The following is an 18,246-nucleotide window of genomic DNA, read 5'->3' on the forward strand; positions in this document are numbered from 1 at the left end:
AGTGTTTTATTCAGCCGCTCCACCAGCCCATCAGTTTGCGGATGATACACACTGGTGCGGATCGATTTTATCCCCAATAATCCGTACAGTTCTTTTATTGTGCGCGACATAAAGGACGTGCCCTGGTCAGTTAAGATCTCTTTCGGGATCCCAACTCGGGAAATGACCTTAAACAGTGCTTGCGTAACATTTTTGGCGGAAATAGAGCGCAGCGGCACTGCCTCGGGATAGCGCGTTGTGTAATCCACTAGGACTAAAACAAAGCGATATCCCTGTATGCTCGGGTGAAATGGTCCGATGAGGTCCATGCCCATTCTCTCGAAGGGGACCTCTATGAGGGGTAATGGGCATAATGGTGTCTTTGGGGTGGGTGCTGGATTCACCAGCTGGCAGTCCGGGCGGATGTGCGCCGTTGGTGCGCCGTCTGCCCGGAGGCCTGGCCAATAGAAACGGACCATGACCCGATTAAGTGTCTTGTCATACCCCATATGTCCAGCCATCGGGGTTTCATGCGCCGCCTGGAAAACCATTTCCCGGTGGCGTTTTGGCACCAACAACTGGGTGCATTCCTCCCCTGTTTGTGTGTCACGGGCCACTCGGTAAAGTCTATCCCTAATTACTTAAAAATGAGGGAATACCCGCGCTTTCCCCGGGCGCACCAGCTGACCGTCAATAAAGTCGACCTGGTCGCGCAAGGTTTCATCACGGGACTGTTCGAGGGGAAAGTCCTCCATAGGTGACCATCGAGGAGCCGGGGGGGCCTCCCGCGAAGCCCCCGTCCGGTTCCCGCTCGGCACTCCCGGATGAAACCGCGTCGCCACTAAGAACAGCGCGAATATTCCCCTCTCCTACTGTCCGTGAACGCACCCCAACACATTGTGCCAATAAATCTCTGAACCTCGGCCAATTCATGCCCAAAATTACGGGGTGCGAGAGGTGCGTACTTACAGCTACCTCGACTTTATGTTTTTGTTTGCCTTTTGCAATTTCCACTGGTACAATCGGATATTCGTGCACATCCCCATGAATACACCTGATTTTCACCCGTGTTGCTTGCCTCAAAACCCCGGGCCGAACCAGATTCTGGTGGATCAAGGACTGTTTACAGCCCGAATCCACCATCGCCCGGTATGTACCCCCTTGTAACTTTACCGGTACACTGTACGTCTCTCCGTGATCGGGCGCAGGTGCTGGAGGCCCGACAACCCACATCACCTGCCCCACCTCCATCAGGGAGCACTCCCTGCGCACGTGACCGGGCTGTCCGCACCCCCAACACACCGGGCCCGGCATTTGATTTGCACTTTGTGAGGGAAGCCCTCTATCTGCAGCGCCGGCACCCTCCAACAAAAAAACACCAGTTAGTTTGTGATTTTCCCGCGCCCCCCCTTTTGTGGTATTTGTGTGTGTGTGGGTGTGTGTATGTGCATTTTGCTTTCTGTCCGCCTGGGGAACCTGTCCGTGTTGCCCAGGCGACTTTGCTCTCTTCATCGCCCCCCATCGCGGGGCGAGCCGACGGCGGGGTGCTGCAGCGGGTTCCGTGGCCATCCTTGGCGTCGCCTCCCGCCGCACGGCCAGGTGTTCCTCCGCCAGTTTTACAGCTACCTTGACATCCGGGGGGCTGTGGTACCTGACCCAGGCTGCGGTCCTCGTCGGGATGGCCTCCAAGATTCGCTCCAGGACTATGGCCTCCAGCATCCCCGGGTCCTGACCATTTGGCTGGAGCCATCTCGTCGCCGCGTCTCTCAGCCGGTGCGCAAAGACGAATGGCCGGTCTTCTGGTTCCAGTCTCATCGCCCGGAACTTCCTTCTGTGGTCTTCCTTGCTGCTGCCGACCCGGTCTAAGATGGAATGTCGGAGGTTGGCGTATTGCATGCGGGCGGTTGCCGGGAGACTCAACACCGCCCGCTGCGCCTCCCCCACCGGCCATCGGTTCGCCACCGCCGTTGCTTCGAACACGTCAAGGAAGGTTTGTGGATCCTCCCCCTCCACCATGCGCTTCATGGTCGAGTTTCATCCTGTTGTCTCTGCCCTGTCCATCAAGGTTTTCAGCAGCTGCGCCTGCTGCTGACTTGCCGCTGACACTTGCGCCAGCACTTGGCCAAGCGCTTCCAGCGGGGTTGGTGCAGACATTTTCTGTGGGTCCTTTTTTTTTTTTTTTAGTTGAGCGCCACTGTGACAATCTCCGACCTCGATCCTCTGTTCCTTTGCAGGAAACACCACACCTTGGCTCAGTGGTTTACACTCTTTTATTCTTTTTACAACAGTTTATAATGTTCAGAGTTCATTTTCAGCTTTTCAGCTTCTGTCTCTCACGCTCAACAGCGTGGTCCTCCGTCTGGCTCTCACTCCCAGATTGCCAGCCCAGCTCATGGTTTCCAACGCTGCTGATAAAGGAAACAGGTGATTATATAACTCGTCCCAGCTGCTCATCTGCCCATCTGCTCACCTGATTGCTGCTTCACGACCGGCTGCCGCACATGCTCCGCCCGCAGGGGACGCGTAGGACACGCCACTCTCCACAGTCTCGTAGAACCAAAAAGGAGGAGCAAAAGAAGGAAGACTTTGCGGCAATTACCATCATGGCGACGCTAACTACAATGCTAATGGACCACAAGACTTCTCTCTCGTCGGAGTTTAACTACGCCTTTTCCAAACTCAACACCACGCTAGATTGTATTCAGTCCAAACTTCTGGAACACCAGAACTCTCCTCACTCAAACTTTTTGCCGACACGATCAGCCACGATATGATGGCTATGGACACCAAGCTAACATTTGTAACCGAGGAGAACGCGAGGCTAAAAGCTAAGCTAATAGACTTGGAGAGTAGAAGTTGTCGGAACAACATTAGAATTGTCAGCGTACCCGAAAGCATTGAAGGTACAAACCCAACAACGTTCTTCTCTCAATTGCTGGTCGAAGTCTTTGGAGAACATGCGTTGTCGTCGACCCCAGAGCTGGACCGTGCCCACCGCTCGCTAACAGCGAATTCATGCCCCGGTGAGAGGCCGATAGCTGTCGTAATATGCTTCCACTGATTCCAGACGAGGGAGCTGGTGGTGCGGGAAGCTCGGAAATGCAGAGGCAAACTAATGTACAAGTCTCACCGATACACATCTTCGAAGACTACTGCCCTTAAATACTGGAACAGCGGGCCGTGTACCGGGACGTCATGAAGGATCTCTACAACCTAGGCCTCAAACCAGCCCTCCATTAGCTTAGCCGGGTGGCTAAGCTAATGGTTTCAACCAAGGATGGAAAGAAATGACGACTCGCATCCCTCAAAGACGCCCGAGACTTTGTCAAGTCCCATGATCAACACAACCAAGAGCATGCAAACGAGTAATCTCAGTTGGTATGACTTTAATGAAACTTTGTTTGATACGATGTGACTACCTCACAATGCATGGCGGGACGACGCTAGCTTGGCTAACTTCAGCCATGTCTGGAGGCTACACTGCCGGTGTTGTACCGAAATCTGTTACCCATCGGAATTTGTAACTCCAGGGGGCGATCTTCCCATGGCATTTGTTTGATGATTAAACGGCAAGGCCAAAGAGGAGGAGAAGAAGAACGCTTGCGTAATGGGCGTAAACTATCCTTAATGGCATTTCACACTATTAACAGGAGGTGGCGCCATACCAAGGTACTTGAAACATTTGGCTTTATCCAGTTTGAAGCCCACCTTCCAACTTATTAGCGGTTACAGAACAATACAGAATCGCTTCGAGATTGGCAAACTTTTACGGAACAGTGATTTCCGGGAGACTTTGACTCTAATCTAAATCATGTAATCAAGCACCTATAGAGAAATTCCAAATTCCAAAATATACGAGCGCTTCAACCTGAAAAGAAAAGCGGCAAACTACATCGTGGAAGGCAAGTTATGGTACCTAGCATCGCACTTGATGACTACCCCAACTAATGCTAAATTGCCTCAAGAGGTTCAACGACTTAGTATTATTATAACAAAATGTGATGGTGTTATCGTATTTAAAGAAAAACAAAGCATTCCCTTTCTAAATTTACAGTTTTACATTGTACTACAGCATAATTCAGTGTTTGTAGAATTTTCACACTTAAGAATAGGGAACATACAGTAAAATCTGACGGCCGAGTCACAGCTTATCCGAAAATGTAACCCTAGTGCGTCCTGATTCTGGGGGTCCAAATGAGAAAAAGTGAATGGAGATGAAGGAAGGGGGGGGGTGTAAAAAGGGCAGGAAATGGTAATTGAGGTGCCTGGCTTAAGAATAGGGAACATACAGTAAGGTCTCGAAATCTGACGGCCAAGTCACTGTTTATCGGAAAATGTAACTCTATTGCGTCCTGATTCCGGGGGTCCAAATGAGAAAAAGTGAATGGAGATGAAGGGAGGGGGGGGTGTAAAAGGGGCAGGAAATGGTAATTGAGGTGCCTGGCTTAAAGGGGAACATTATCACCAGACCTATGTAAGCGTCAATATATACCTTGATGTTGCAGAAAAAAGGCCATAAGTTTTTTTAACCGATTTCCGAACTCTAAAAGGGTGAATTTGGCGATTTAAACGCCTAACAACTCGAAAAGAGACGGATTCAAGTTGCGAAAGTCCCTTGTTTGTTCCGCACACTTTACCGACGACAGCTATACCACGACAGAGATGGCAAGAATGTGTGGATATCTTGCGACACTCAAAGCAGATGCATTTTTAACGATAAAGTCAAAGAAATCTGCAATATTGGAAAATACACCACCACTGAATCTGCTGGAGTGCGAGCTATTCAGGGACGACGACAGTATGTTCCCGCAGACGAGCGAGGTAAACCCCCTGGATATGTTGGCTAATACGTATTTATGCCACTTCTTTTTCTGTCTCATTTTGTCTACCAAACATATAACGTTGTGCATGAATGCACAAAGGTGAGTTTTGTTGATGTTATTGATGTTATGTGGAGTGTGCTAATCAGATGTATTTGGTCACGGCATGACTGCAAGCTAATCGATGCTAAAATGCTATTTAGGCTAGGTGTGTGTACATATTGCATCATTATGCCTCATTTGTAGCTATATTTGAATCCAGCCTTTCCCTCCACCCACATTTAATGCCACACAAACACATACTAATCGTTGGTTAGAAGGCGATCGCAGAATTCGTCCTCGCTTCCTCCCGTGCCGCTGCCTGTCGTGATATGGCTCAATAGCTTCAGTTTCTTCTTCAATTTCGTTTTCGCTACCTGCCTCCACACTCCAACCATCCGTTTCAATACATGCGTAATCTGTTGAATCGCTTACGGCGCTGAAATCCGAGTCTGAATCCGAGCTAATATAGCTATACCTTTCTGTGCTACCCGCCATGTTTGTTTCTGTGTGGTCACGCTGTGACGTCACAGGATAATGGAGGGGTGGATATAACGACGGTTAAAATCAGCAACTTTGAAGCCGTTTTTCTTGATATTGCGTGATGGGTAAAATTTTTTGAAAAACTTCGAAAAATAAAATAAGCCACTCCGAACTGATTTTTATTGGTTTTAACCCTTCAGAAATTGTGATAATGTTCCCCTTTTAAGAATAGGGAACATACAGTAAGGTCTCAAAATCTGACGGCCAAGTCACAGTTTATCGGAAAATGTAACCCTAGTGCGTCCTGATTCCGGGGGTCCAAATGAGAAAAAGTCTATGGAGATGAAGTGAGAGGGGGGGGGGGGGGGGGGGTGTAAAAAGGGCAGGAAAGGGTATTTGAGGTGCCTGGTTTAAGAATAGGGAAAATACAGCCATAACAAACAGAACAACCGCCTGTGCATGTATAGCCTTATCTATATTGGAAAATGTATGTGTGTGAGAGAGAATCAACAGCTGATACAATGGACTCATACTATAATGAAAGTAAGTCATTGATTTCAAGAATATGTGTAATTTATTAATGCTGAAATTCTGACAACTGACGTTTCAGCATTAAGGATAGTTTACGCCGCAAGCATTCTTCATCTCCTCCTCTTTGGCCTTGCCGTTTAACCATCAAACAAACGCCATGGGAACATCGCCCCCTGGAGTTACAAATTCCGATGGGTTACAAATTTCGGTACAACACCGGCACCAACCTTAACGCATGTGCCGGGCCTGCTCTATCACGTTTAACGATTCCAACGTATTGCTAACTCTAGGCCTGACCGTGAATATTACATCTGTGTGGTCACTCATTGGATCCACTTTCATTCACTTTTTGTTTAACCTTTCAGCTAATATATTATGCTGACATTCCAGAGCTAACTTGTTAAATATACAATTACCATCATTAGGGTTTAAACAACCATCAATATTGTTCATTTTATTTTATTTTGTTACATCGACGTTCAAATTATTTTGTCTCCCCATTACATTTATTTATCATGTTCTAATAGATATATATTACACAGTGGTTTATCTTTTCTATTATTATTATTTGACCCAACTGCTGATCTACTTATTTCTTAACTGGTTATTGTTATTCCATATCCATACATCCATAAGGTTATACATTATTTATATATTGAAGCAATGCTCTTGCTTGGGTTTTTCTGGATCAGGAATGGCAGCACACTCCAGGCAGCGGTTACAATATTTTAAATTTTCCACACAAATATAAGGATGGCTTTTTCAGCCCGTACTTGCAATCAACCAGTGTCTCTTTGCGCTTCGTCCATGCAGTCAGCTTTTCAGCCGCTCGTCCTCCTCCCCGTGTCTTCCGCGTTCTCCCTCTTTTCTCACACCACTTACTTATACTTTATTTGACTAGTGAAGTGAAGTGAATTATATTTATAAAGTGCTTTTATCTAGTTACTCAAAGCGCTTTACATAGTGAAACCCAATATCTAAGTTACATTTAAACCAGTGTGGGTGGCACTGGGAGCAGGTGGGTAAAGTGTCTTGCCCAAGGACACAACGGCAGTGACTAGGACGGCAGAAGCGGGAATCGAACCTGCAACCCTCAAGTTGCTGGCACGGCCGCTCTACCAACCGAGCTATGCCGCCATTTGAGTTGTTTATACTTTATCATTTACTTTTCTTGCTTTCTGAAGTTGTCTTGGTACTGGATACTATGTTTCTCGAAGGAATATATTGCAGTTTTGATGCACTTTAAAATGTTCGGACTCAGTTGGAGCCAATCTGTTGTTCTTGGGAGGTGGAAAAACCGGAAGCCGATATGGATACGTCCATGCAGGCGCAAGGACAGCGCACTGCTGTGAAAAGGACACTTACGGTTCAGTTTCGACAATGGGGTTCTCAGGTCCTGGGACGATGGTCCTGTAGGTGGTTGCCAGGTGTAACGCACCTGGCATTGCTCTATGTTGTTGTGTCTGTGAGTATGTGTGTGAACTTGCTGTGTTTTCTATACATATATGTGTTTATTGGTTTGTTTATCACCTCATTCCTTCCTCTTACGCTTCTGTTTCATCCCCTCCTCTTACTAGTTCTCTTTGCAGTTCCCAGTTATCGTGCATCAGTCCCCCTCCTGATCTGCTTGTACACATCAGCCCGTTCTGCTCTCCTAGCTGGACATGGTGAGAAATGACAAGCACCAGTAATACACTAAGATTTGTTTCATGGAATGTGAGGGGTGTGGGAAGCGCCACTAAAATTGGGAGGGTCTTGACCCATTTGCAACACCTCAAAGGAGATATATTTTTAATTCAGGAGACCCACCTTCGCAACAGAGAGATTTCACGACGTAAAAGAGCCTGGATCAGCCATATTTTCCATTCAAAATTCAACGAAAGGGACAGGGGCACAGCTATCCTTATTCCTAAAAATACTTCATTCGAACTTAACCAAACTGTAACAGACCCTACTGGCCGTTATATTATTGTATCTGGAAAACTGCAAGGCACCCCAGTCATACTCGCTAGTGTTTATGGACCCAACTGGGATAACATTTCTTATGTGACTAAATTGTTTACATCATTTCCAAACCTGGTGCAGAACCCTGTACTGGACCGATCATCTAACAAACTGGCTCCCTTATCCAATTCAGCTAAAACACTGAATACTTTTGCTAAACAGTTGGGTCTTACAGACCCTTGGAGACATGCCTACCTTACAAATAAGCAATTCTCCTATTTCTCCCATGTACATCACACTTACACTCGGATAGACTTCTTTCTTCTCGACAATAAACTAATTTCCAAAATCCAAACAAGTAATTACAATAGTATTGTAATCTCTGATCACGCTCCCACCTCAGTCGACATCAATATGGACACTCAACCTAGACCCCTTAAACAATGGCGATTCAACTCAGTCTCACTAGCAGAAGATAATTATAGGAATTTCCTCCACGATCAAATTAAGTGTTTTTTTGAACTGAATGATTCACCAGAAATTGGAAGAGTTATACTATGGGAAGCATTTAAAGCCTATTAGAGGTCAACGTATATGTTATTTTTCAAATTTAAATAAGACAGAGACCATTCAAATCAATGGGTTGCTCCGCAAGATTAGGGATCTTGACGATAAGTACGCTTTAAACCCTGACTCGACACTATATAAAGAACGCCTTCGCCTACAAACTGACTTTTACCTTATGTCTGTCAATTGAGCGAAATTACAACTACTCAAATCCAGACAACAATTCTTTAAATCTGGGGAAAAAGCTGGCAAGCTCTTAGCCCACCGGGTCAGGGAGGAAGCATTGTCGAGGCTAATCACATCTATTCGCTCTAACACAGGAGAACTACATACTGATCCAGCTAAGATAAATGAAACATTTGCCGCATTTTATACAACATTATATACTTCAGACTGCCCCCCTTCTCACATGAACTATTTAATGATATAACATTCCCCCAGATAGAACATGGAGCTGCGAGGGGCCTGGGTCAGCCCATTAGTGTCATTGAGATCACAAAAGCCATCAAATCCTTACAAAGTAATAAGTCGCCTGGCCCGGATGGTTTCAGTGCAGAATATTATAAAACTTTCTCCAGTGCTCTTCCTCCGGCTCTAAGAGACATGTATAATGAAGCATTCCTGTACCATCGCCTCCCAGAAACCTTATTGAGGGCCACTATTTCTCTCATACTAAAAAAAGGGAAAGACCCCCGAGCTCACTCCCAGTAATCTTTGATATTTTGGAGCGATTTGGCACACGCTCTGGCTACAAACTTCACTACCAAAAAAGTGAACTGTTTCCAATCAATTCCTTAGCTAAACAATTACCACGATCTTTAGCTGCATTCAAATGGGAATCTTTATTACTCTGGCTATGTCTGATGTGCTCCGGGGAAATTTTTTACCTCTGATTGAAAAAATGGAGAAGGACTTTGCCCGCCGGTCTGATTTACCATTATCTCTCGCTGGCCGGATCAATCTGATCAAAATGATCACTCTGCCTAAATTACTTTACCTTTTCCAACATATCCCCATATTTATTACTAAATCATTTTTTGATTAATTAGACAAATCAATATCCAATTTTTTATGGGGGGCCGGATCGGCCCGAATCCACAAATCGGTCCTACAATCTCCCAAATCTGAGGGAGGACTCCCCAATTTTAAACAGTAGTATTGGGCGGCTAATGTACAGAAACTTTTATACTGGATGGACGGACGCTCTCGGACCCTCCCGGCCTGGGTATCCCTTGAAACGGCAATCCTACACTTTTCATTACGTTATTGCTTATGCTCACCATTCCCTTTTCCATTTAAACTTGAAGGCGCAAACACTGTTGCATCGATCTCCATGAAAAGATGGAACCAGCTAAGGAAACACTTGGGTTTTCAGGGCCCATCTATATTAACCCCGGTACTTAAAAAACAGTTATTTAAACCTTCCCGTACCGACACCGCATTTATAACTTGGCACGATCACGGTATCACCACTGTGAAAGACTTCTATATAGACGAAGTGTTCTCATCCTTCGCTGAACTCTCTTCCAAATACGATTTGCCAAACTTCCACCTTTTTCGTTTTTTTCAAGTGAGGGACTTCGTAAAGAAGCAGTTACCACACTTTCCAAATCGTCCTCCAGAAACTCTTATAGATACAATGCTATCTCTGAGCCCAAATCATAAAAATCATAAAAAATTTATTTTCGTGACCACGCAAAGAGCCATTTTGACCCGTTTCACAAAATAACGAAGACAGTGGGAGCCGCAACAATTCTCGCGAATATCAGCTGATGGCCACCCAGATAACAATAATAAGGGCGTGATATGAAGCCATTGCCTTTGACGCCTTCTACAACATGTACAAACTGCTTGCCAGTCCAGCAACATGTTGTATGTAGCTTCCGCAGATACACGTACACGACTGCAAGGCATACTGGGTGATACAGGTTACACCGATGGTTGTGATATAAACAACTTTAACACTCTTACTAATATGCGCCACACTGTGAACCCACACCGAACAAGAAGGACAAACACATTTCACAGTGTAACCTGTATCATCCAGTATGCCTTGCAATCTCTTACACGTGACGATAGAAGCAGCGAAATGCATGCGTCCGGTCAGCACGCAGATAACGTTGCGTAAAGGGGGGCGCGATGACATGTTGTAGAGGATGTTAAAAGTTAAGCCATCACGGCACGCCCTCAATGTTGTAGTCCGAGTGAAAATCGGAGAACGTTGTCCCCGGGTGACGTCCGGGAGAGGTACCGAAATCCGGAATCCCCCCGTTACAGCATGGGGGGGTCGGCAATTATGCAGCTGAGCCACATCAGAGTTGCCAAAGAGCCGCATGCGGCTCCGGAGCCGCGGGTTGCCGACCCCTGATATATATAATTTTTATTTTATTTAAATTTTTTTCTCTCTCTTTCTCCCTTTCTCTCTGTCCTTTCTGTTTCTGTCTGTTTCTGGCTTTGTATGGGTGTGTGTGTGTGAATGTGTCTGTTTTTGTCGTCTTACTTGTTGTTTGTTTGTGCCATGTGTCCCTGGTTGGTTTGACCTGAGTGGGGTGGGTAGGTGGTTTTAGGGGTAAGGGTGTGAAGTATTCACTGACTTTAAAATTGTACTGTTTTAACTTGCACTTTTTTTTCTGTCTATTTGAAAAAGTCAATTAAAAAAGTTGGATTAAAAATTTTATGCAAAAAAAATTAATACATTTTCACGACGACTTTTGTTTTTTTCAAATTTTATATGCATAAAAAGACATATTTTGGTGCTTGTTGCATCCAAACGTTAGCATGCTAACACTATAAACAGTTTTTAGACGCACACCTAATGCAAACATTAGCATACTATTTTTTTTTAACTAATTATGCAGGTATAAACCTCAGCCTAAAATATTTTGCTCCTTGACGAATGATACCTGTTAGCATCTTTACATTTCTATGCAAGGCTTTTGTTTTTTCAAATTTTATCGGTATAAAAAGAAATATTTTGCTAGTTGATGCATGCTATCATTAGCATACTATGATTTTAAACAAAGTTTTCGGATACACACTTGAGAGTGATATATTTTGGTGCTTGACGTATATTACAGTTAACATTTTAGCATGCCAGCATTAGCATGCTATTTTTTTTGCTAATTATGCATGTATTAACCTCAGCGTCAAATATTTGGTTATTTGACGAAGGATACCTGTTAGCATATTAACGTTACTCTGCTAGTTTTTTTGTTTTTCAAATTTTATAGGCATAAAAATAAATGTTTGTGCTTGTTGCATGCTAATGTTAGCATGCTAGCACTTTAGACAGTTTTTAGACACACAACTAATGTGAACATTAGCATGCTATTTTTTTTGCTAATTACGCAGGTCTAATCCTCAGCATAAAATATTTTGTTCCTTGACAAATGATATCTGTTAGCATCTTTACATTTGTATGCTAGGTTTTTGTTTTTTCAAATTGTATCAGTATAAAAAGACATATTTTGCTAGTTGATGCATGCTATCATTAGCATCCTAGGATTTTAAACACAGTTTTCGGATACACACCTGAGAGTGATATATTTTGTTGCTTGGCGTAAATTACAGTTAACATTTTAGTAATATAGCATCAGCATGCTATTTTTTTGCTAATTATGCAGGTGTATACCTCAGCGTCAAATATTTTGTTCCTTGACAAAAGATACTTGTTAGCATCTTAACGTTAATATGCTAAGTTTTTGTTTTTGCCAACTTTATAGTTATAACCAGACACATTTTGTCACTTGATGCATGCTAATATCAGCATGCTAGCATTTTATACAGTTTTCAGAGTGATATTTTTAGGTGCTTCATGTTAATTACAGTTGGCGTTTTAGCATGCTAATGTTTTTTTTTAATCTACTTTAGCAGTTATACACCCCAGTGCTATATAGATTGGTATTTAATAAATGCTAACTGTAAACAAGTTATTGGACTTTGCTGCAAGAATGTTGGTCTCCCAAGTTCTGAACTGAACTCGTCTGGCGTCGTTCCCGGGCCGGTTTTGGCCCCAGGGCCGCCAGTTGAACAGCACCGCTCTAACGTCTCATTGCCCTCATCATTTGTGTCTTGTTCCTCATGGAATGAATGCTCTACTTGTTATTTATCCTCGAATGTCAGCGCGTCGTGTGTTCATATTGACCTTGTGGGCGTAATCGACATGTCTGGTGACTGTTCCTGGTGATCTGCTCCCCAGGACGTGTGCTGCAGACCGTACCTCCCGCAGTCAGCCTGCAAACACATGGTAACCACGCCGCAGAAGTCAGACTGGACTCGCTAACAACACAGTGCAGTAATCCCAGTGCTTCACTTTTTCCACATTCCGTCATGTTACAGTGGAATAAAACAATTTTTGTCCTCAAAATTAAAAAAAAATCCACATCATGACAAACTTTTTACATTGTCATTTTGGGGCATTGTGTGTAGAATTTTGAGGGCATAACATTCTACACACAATACCCCATAATGACAATGTGGAGAGTTTATTTTTGACATTGTCATTATGGGGCATTGTGTGTACAATTTTGAGAATAAAAATTCTACACACAATACCCCATAATTACGATGTGGCGAGTTTATTTTTACATTGTCATTATGGGGCATTGTGTATAGATTCTTGAGGACAAAAATGGATTAACTTAAAAACTTTTCACATTGTGAATCCATTAAAATGGATTTACTTTAATGTAACAAGGAAATGTGGACTTCACTGTAACATAAGAAAATGTGGAGAAATTGCAGCACTGTGCTGCACACCATCATAACGTCACACTGTGCCCCACCAGGACGCTCAAGGCTACAAGCGGGTCAGATGGCGGGTGTGGTCGTGTCGCCTGATGGCCGTGCTGTCCTTGGGTTTAATCCTCGTGGTGTTTCGCTGGCGCCCTCGCCTGGCTCTCCTGGCACGCTGCCGCCACTGTCCTCTGGCGCTAGCGGACTTCGTGTTAATACGAGTGAGAAGGATCCCATCAGCATATTCACTTACACCTTTTTTGGTGCCTAATAAGATATTTCTCTCCTTCAGGACACTTTTGGCCAGCAGCATGTGGTGGAAGTCTTGACCGAGGAGATTGAGGAGGGAAGGTCAGCCTCTTAAGTCTTCACCCCTCCCTTCAATATAACAGTGTGCTTGGCCATAGAACCATATCCCTAACTATCATGATAGACACGGGATCCATATTAATCAAAGATGCGTTCCATAAAATGTTGATCACTGATGAGTGGGAGTGACACGCTAACAGCCAATCAGGTGACATTATCAGTTATCTAGTTAGGTTGAGTCTTTGCATAAAGTGAGAAGAGAAAGTCAAAATGAAGAAATTGTGGATAAAAAAGGAAAAGTTTTCAAAGGGACCGTAGTCAGACCAATGTGGTCTGTAAATTATGCAAGGCAAGACCACTAATGCCACACCACCTTAGCCACGCTCACCCTTTAAAGCACAGCTGTAACTACCTGCCAATAAACCTGCAGAAAGTAGATATTCTCAGGTTTCTCTGTTTACATTTTCACATTTTGCACTATTTTCTTACACTTCGAGGCACTTCTTACATATTCCTTCATTTTAAGAGATTAATATTTGTTCAATGTGATTTTAATATTTTTTTATTACATTGTTTGTAATATGCTTATGTTTCTGCCTTTATAGCTGAGGGATTATAATCAGAGGTAAAAACTAGACAGGCCTTGCTGTAGTCCAGACTTGTCTCCCATTGAAAATGTGTGGCACATTGTGAAGTGTAAAATACCACAACGGGGACCGCGGACTGTTGAACAACTTAAGCAGTACATCAAGCAAGAATGGCAAATAATTACACATGAAAAGCTTCAAAAATGTGTCTCTTCAGTTCCCAAATGTTTACCGAGTGTTGTTAAATGTAAAGGCCATGTAACACAGTTTTTGCAATGTGTCGGTGCCATTAAATTCTAAGTTAATGATTATTTGCAACAAAAAAAATAGTTTCTCAGTTCAAACATTAAATAACTTGTCTTTGCAGTATATTCAATTGAATAGAAGTTGAAAAGGATTTGCAAATCATTATATTCTGTTTTTTTTTACCATTTACACAACGTGCCAACTTTACTGGTTTGGGGTTTTGTATATATTGTTATGAAGGTGTATGTTACTACATTATACATATACTTGCAGTGTGTATATTGTACATATTACATATTGTTATGAAGGTGTCTGTTACTACACTATATATAGTTGCAGTGTGTATATTGTACATATTACATAATATGATGGTTTCTGTTACTACGTTATATATATATATATATATATATATATATATATATATATATAATACTTGCAGTGTGTGTATTTTACATATTGTTATGAAGGTGTGTGTTACTACATTATATACGGACGGCATGGCGAGTTGGGAGAGTGGCTGTGCCAGCTACTTGAGGGTTCCTGGTTCAATCCCCACCCTTCTCTGCAGCACCCAGCATTGTCCCACCCACACAACCGTCTGATTGGTTACACGCAGAGGGCATGTAATAGCCAATCAGCAGTGTGTATTCAGAGCGCATGTAACAGCCAAGCAGCAGTGCGTATTCAGAGCGGGAACAGCCAATCAGCAGTGAGTATTCAAAGCAAATGGAGTCAGCACAGGCTGTTAGGGCTGGGCGAAAATGAGCGTGACAATTTACTCAGACTTTATTTAATTAGTTTTCTTTGCTATCTCTAGAACAGAGTGATCAAAACAAAGTGGCTACAAAATCTATCTGAGATATATTTGAGGAACAAAGGAATGTAGCAAAGGACATAAGGCAAAAAACAGAAAATCACTCCATAAGGAGTAAAAAGGCAATAGCAAAATGTATATACAAATCTAATAGCAAAAACCAACAATCTACAATTATCTACAAATGGAAAATCAATCATGCAAAGGAGTCGAGACGCCAGCAAACTAAAGGCGCTCCAGAAGGAGGAAAAAGGAAAACAAGGCACTATGAACTAGATACAAAAGACTAGCATGAAAAACTTTAGCAACAGAAAATCACTCGCTCAGAGGAAACAAAGAAATCAATAAATAAAGCGAGACAATACTCATCAAACTTGGTAAAAGGCTGTGGACAAGGCTGGAAGCGCGTAGCGAGACGATATACTCTGGCACAAGACAAGAGGAGGAAGAGACATTTATACACATGAGGGAGGGTGACACAGGTGGGCACAATCAGGCAATCAGGAGAGACATCAGACCATTGACATGGGAGGAAGGGCAAGTGACCTGAAACGAGAGGGAGAGTTAACCTTTCAAAATAAAACAGGAAATGACAAGACAACATGAAACCAGACAAGACTTCACCCAAGTGTGACACAGGCAGGCGGAGAGGAGAGATGTGCGGGTTAGCAGAAAGGTGTTTAGCAGGTGAGCATAATGCAGCGGACTCTCCACAAATTATAATAAACACCTCCCAGTCATCTACTAGTAACATCAGTATGAGCCCGTTGACATTATTTTAAATGAAGAGATTATGTCTCTGATAGTTGATATAATTATGTAATTGCATCATAAAGCCTATATGAACTCCATGGTTTTCAGGGATGAATAGTCTCTCTTATTACTATTGTACTATTTTTTTCAGTTTTAGTTACATTAAGCAGAATCAGAATCGGACATACTTTATTAATCCCCGAGGGAAAATTAAAATTTTCAGCACAATCCCATTCAGAATCAGACAAAAATTACAGGGAGACAGAACAGGATTGCTGACGGATCTGCCAACTTCCGGTGCCCCTTACAAAAAAGGTGAGATACTGGTAAACAAGTGGGGGAAATAAAAAAAATCATTACTAATGTAGCAGCCTAGTTTCCCTGCTATCACATGTTGATAAAAATATAACATTTACATAATAAAAATCAACGACAGGCTTCCCAAATGCTGTAATAAATTAAGCATGATGAGTTGAGCATATGTTAGCATGCTGCCCCACTTTTAACTTTTTTCAAAGACTTATTGCAAATGCTTATCATTAAGTCTTAGTAAGTCAATATATTTACTAAGTCAAAATTAGGACATAATTAGTATCTCTGGTAACTAGGACTTAATGACTAGCGCTACCCCTTCTCCGTTCGCCTGTCCCGGGCGACGCCCCCTTGCCCTATATTACATATTGTCATGATGGTGTTTGTAACTACGTGGTATATATGATTGCAGTGTGTATATAAAACGCTGAAGGGTTTTGAAGTTGTTTTAGAGTCTTTGAAAGCTACAACGGGGACTTGTATTAGCTGTATCGTTCAAGCGTTTTTTCAATCATCTTTAAAATCCTAATCCTTAATCAAATTTAAAAAAAGTGTGTTCTTGTCTCTCATGATTGTGAACGACAGGCAAAATTCCAAAGAAAGTGCACTTCCTCTTTAAGTGAATATGTGAGCGTCCGTCTAAAAAAGGCCTCAAATTTCTTGTCCTTTTAGTTTGGGATTCTTAGGAGATGGTGTGGACACCGAATGGAGAGAGACAGTTCACCTCTACCAGGAGAAGGTGACGAACACATTTGGCTTTTTTTTTCATAACAACAAATTTGATTGAGTGCGAATGTTTCGGAACAGCAAACGCTGCTTCGCTACTACCTGCTGGAAGGACTGCGCTATGTGTGGCTGGACAGGAGGGCGGATTTCTGTCGCGTCAGGTAACATGTGAGCACTCTGAAATGCACCGAGGACTCTGCTTCATGGCTGACGTCTGACTGCAGCGTCCTCCACGAGGACTGGACCTGCCAGGACCTCCACGGCTTCCGAGACGGCTTGAGTCCCCCCCAGCAGGTCTTGAGGTGAGCACACACCCCACAGCCTTGAGAGCACACTTGGGGGGGGGGCACCCAAAGTCGGTTCCCTAATAGCGCCAGTGCCAACGTGGTAGTAACCAAAGTATTTGTCGGCGCTAAAATAAAAATTTGAAACATTCGTGTCAGCGATCAGACAGTAGAAGTGCTCAAAATAATTTATTCACATCCAAATAACATATATTTTTTGAGAAAATCGATTATATAAAAAATATGAATCAGTGCAATTTTTTTTGTATGTGAAAGTTTAGACTCTGACAACCTCCTCAAATACGCCAAACATGGATAAGGGTGGGGAGGTGTAATTTTTATTATTTTTATGGTGTTTGGACGTTTTTCATAATATCCACAAAGTTCAGTGAGCTGGTTGTGTTGACTTTTACGTTAGTTGCATTTTTCTATTTGCACTATGACTAGGAAAGGTTGTCTGGATTGTGTCAGATAAGTGAACGCTGTGCTATCATTTCAAAGTACTTTCAAGAGTCTGCACAAGATGTCAGCAAATTTGTAGCATTCACGGACCACATGGTATGTTACATTAATTTGAAAGTACTCTGCTGCGATGCGTTTCTCGGGCCAAATTGGAAAGAGTGGCAGCGCGGGCTGTAGTTTGGACACCTTGCACTATATAATTGACAGTAAATTCAAATTATTTAAAACTGAAGCTTTTATCTGTCTTTCTGAACAATAATTGTTTTATCACAAAAATATATTTCCGTATATGATTTTCAATTTGTATCATATTTGACAGAGGTCACAATATATATATATATATATATTTTTTTTTTTTATAGCAAACCAAAACATGATGCAATAAACAAAATTATCCATCTTGTTATTTCCTAACATAAAAATAACATTTGTCATCATCCACCCCACTCAGCTCCTACAAATCACTTGAATTCACATTTTTTATCATTTTGAAAGCATCTTCAAAGTTGAAACTATTTGCCATCTAAAATAAAAAGAACAAAAAGTCTAAAACGTTATGTATTTTTTAAATTTATTTTTTCCTCATAAACATCAGAAAGCTTTAATTCATTATCACACGACCCCCCTAGTGATCACCACAAAATAAAACATCAAAG

The 18,246-nt window shown here is 42.7% G+C and overlaps 1 protein-coding gene across 4 annotated transcripts in view; it reads left to right on the top strand.

Moving 5' to 3' along the window:
- The window catches only part of atp13a2 (ATPase cation transporting 13A2), a 134,865-nt gene that overhangs the window by 5,675 nt on the left and 110,944 nt on the right, over positions 1–18,246 (top strand). For 2 of the 4 annotated variants that reach the window (XM_061889297.1, XM_061889298.1), the window contains exons 2-7: positions 12,562–12,609; positions 13,151–13,318; positions 13,390–13,448; positions 16,791–16,857; positions 16,926–17,005; positions 17,069–17,146. In XM_061889297.1, the coding sequence (XP_061745281.1) occupies positions 12,562–12,609; positions 13,151–13,318; positions 13,390–13,448; positions 16,791–16,857; positions 16,926–17,005; positions 17,069–17,146 (500 nt within the window). Of the gene's footprint in view, positions 1–7,429; positions 7,520–12,561; positions 12,610–13,150; positions 13,319–13,389; positions 13,449–16,790; positions 16,858–16,925; positions 17,006–17,068; positions 17,147–18,246 lie in introns of all 4 variants that reach the window. The other 2 variants (XM_061889300.1, XM_061889299.1) reach the window with 2 other exon arrangements.

The sequence above is a fragment of the Nerophis ophidion genome, linkage group LG27, assembly GCF_033978795.1.
Source record: "Nerophis ophidion isolate RoL-2023_Sa linkage group LG27, RoL_Noph_v1.0, whole genome shotgun sequence".
NCBI classification, from domain to species: Eukaryota; Metazoa; Chordata; class Actinopteri; order Syngnathiformes; family Syngnathidae; genus Nerophis; species Nerophis ophidion.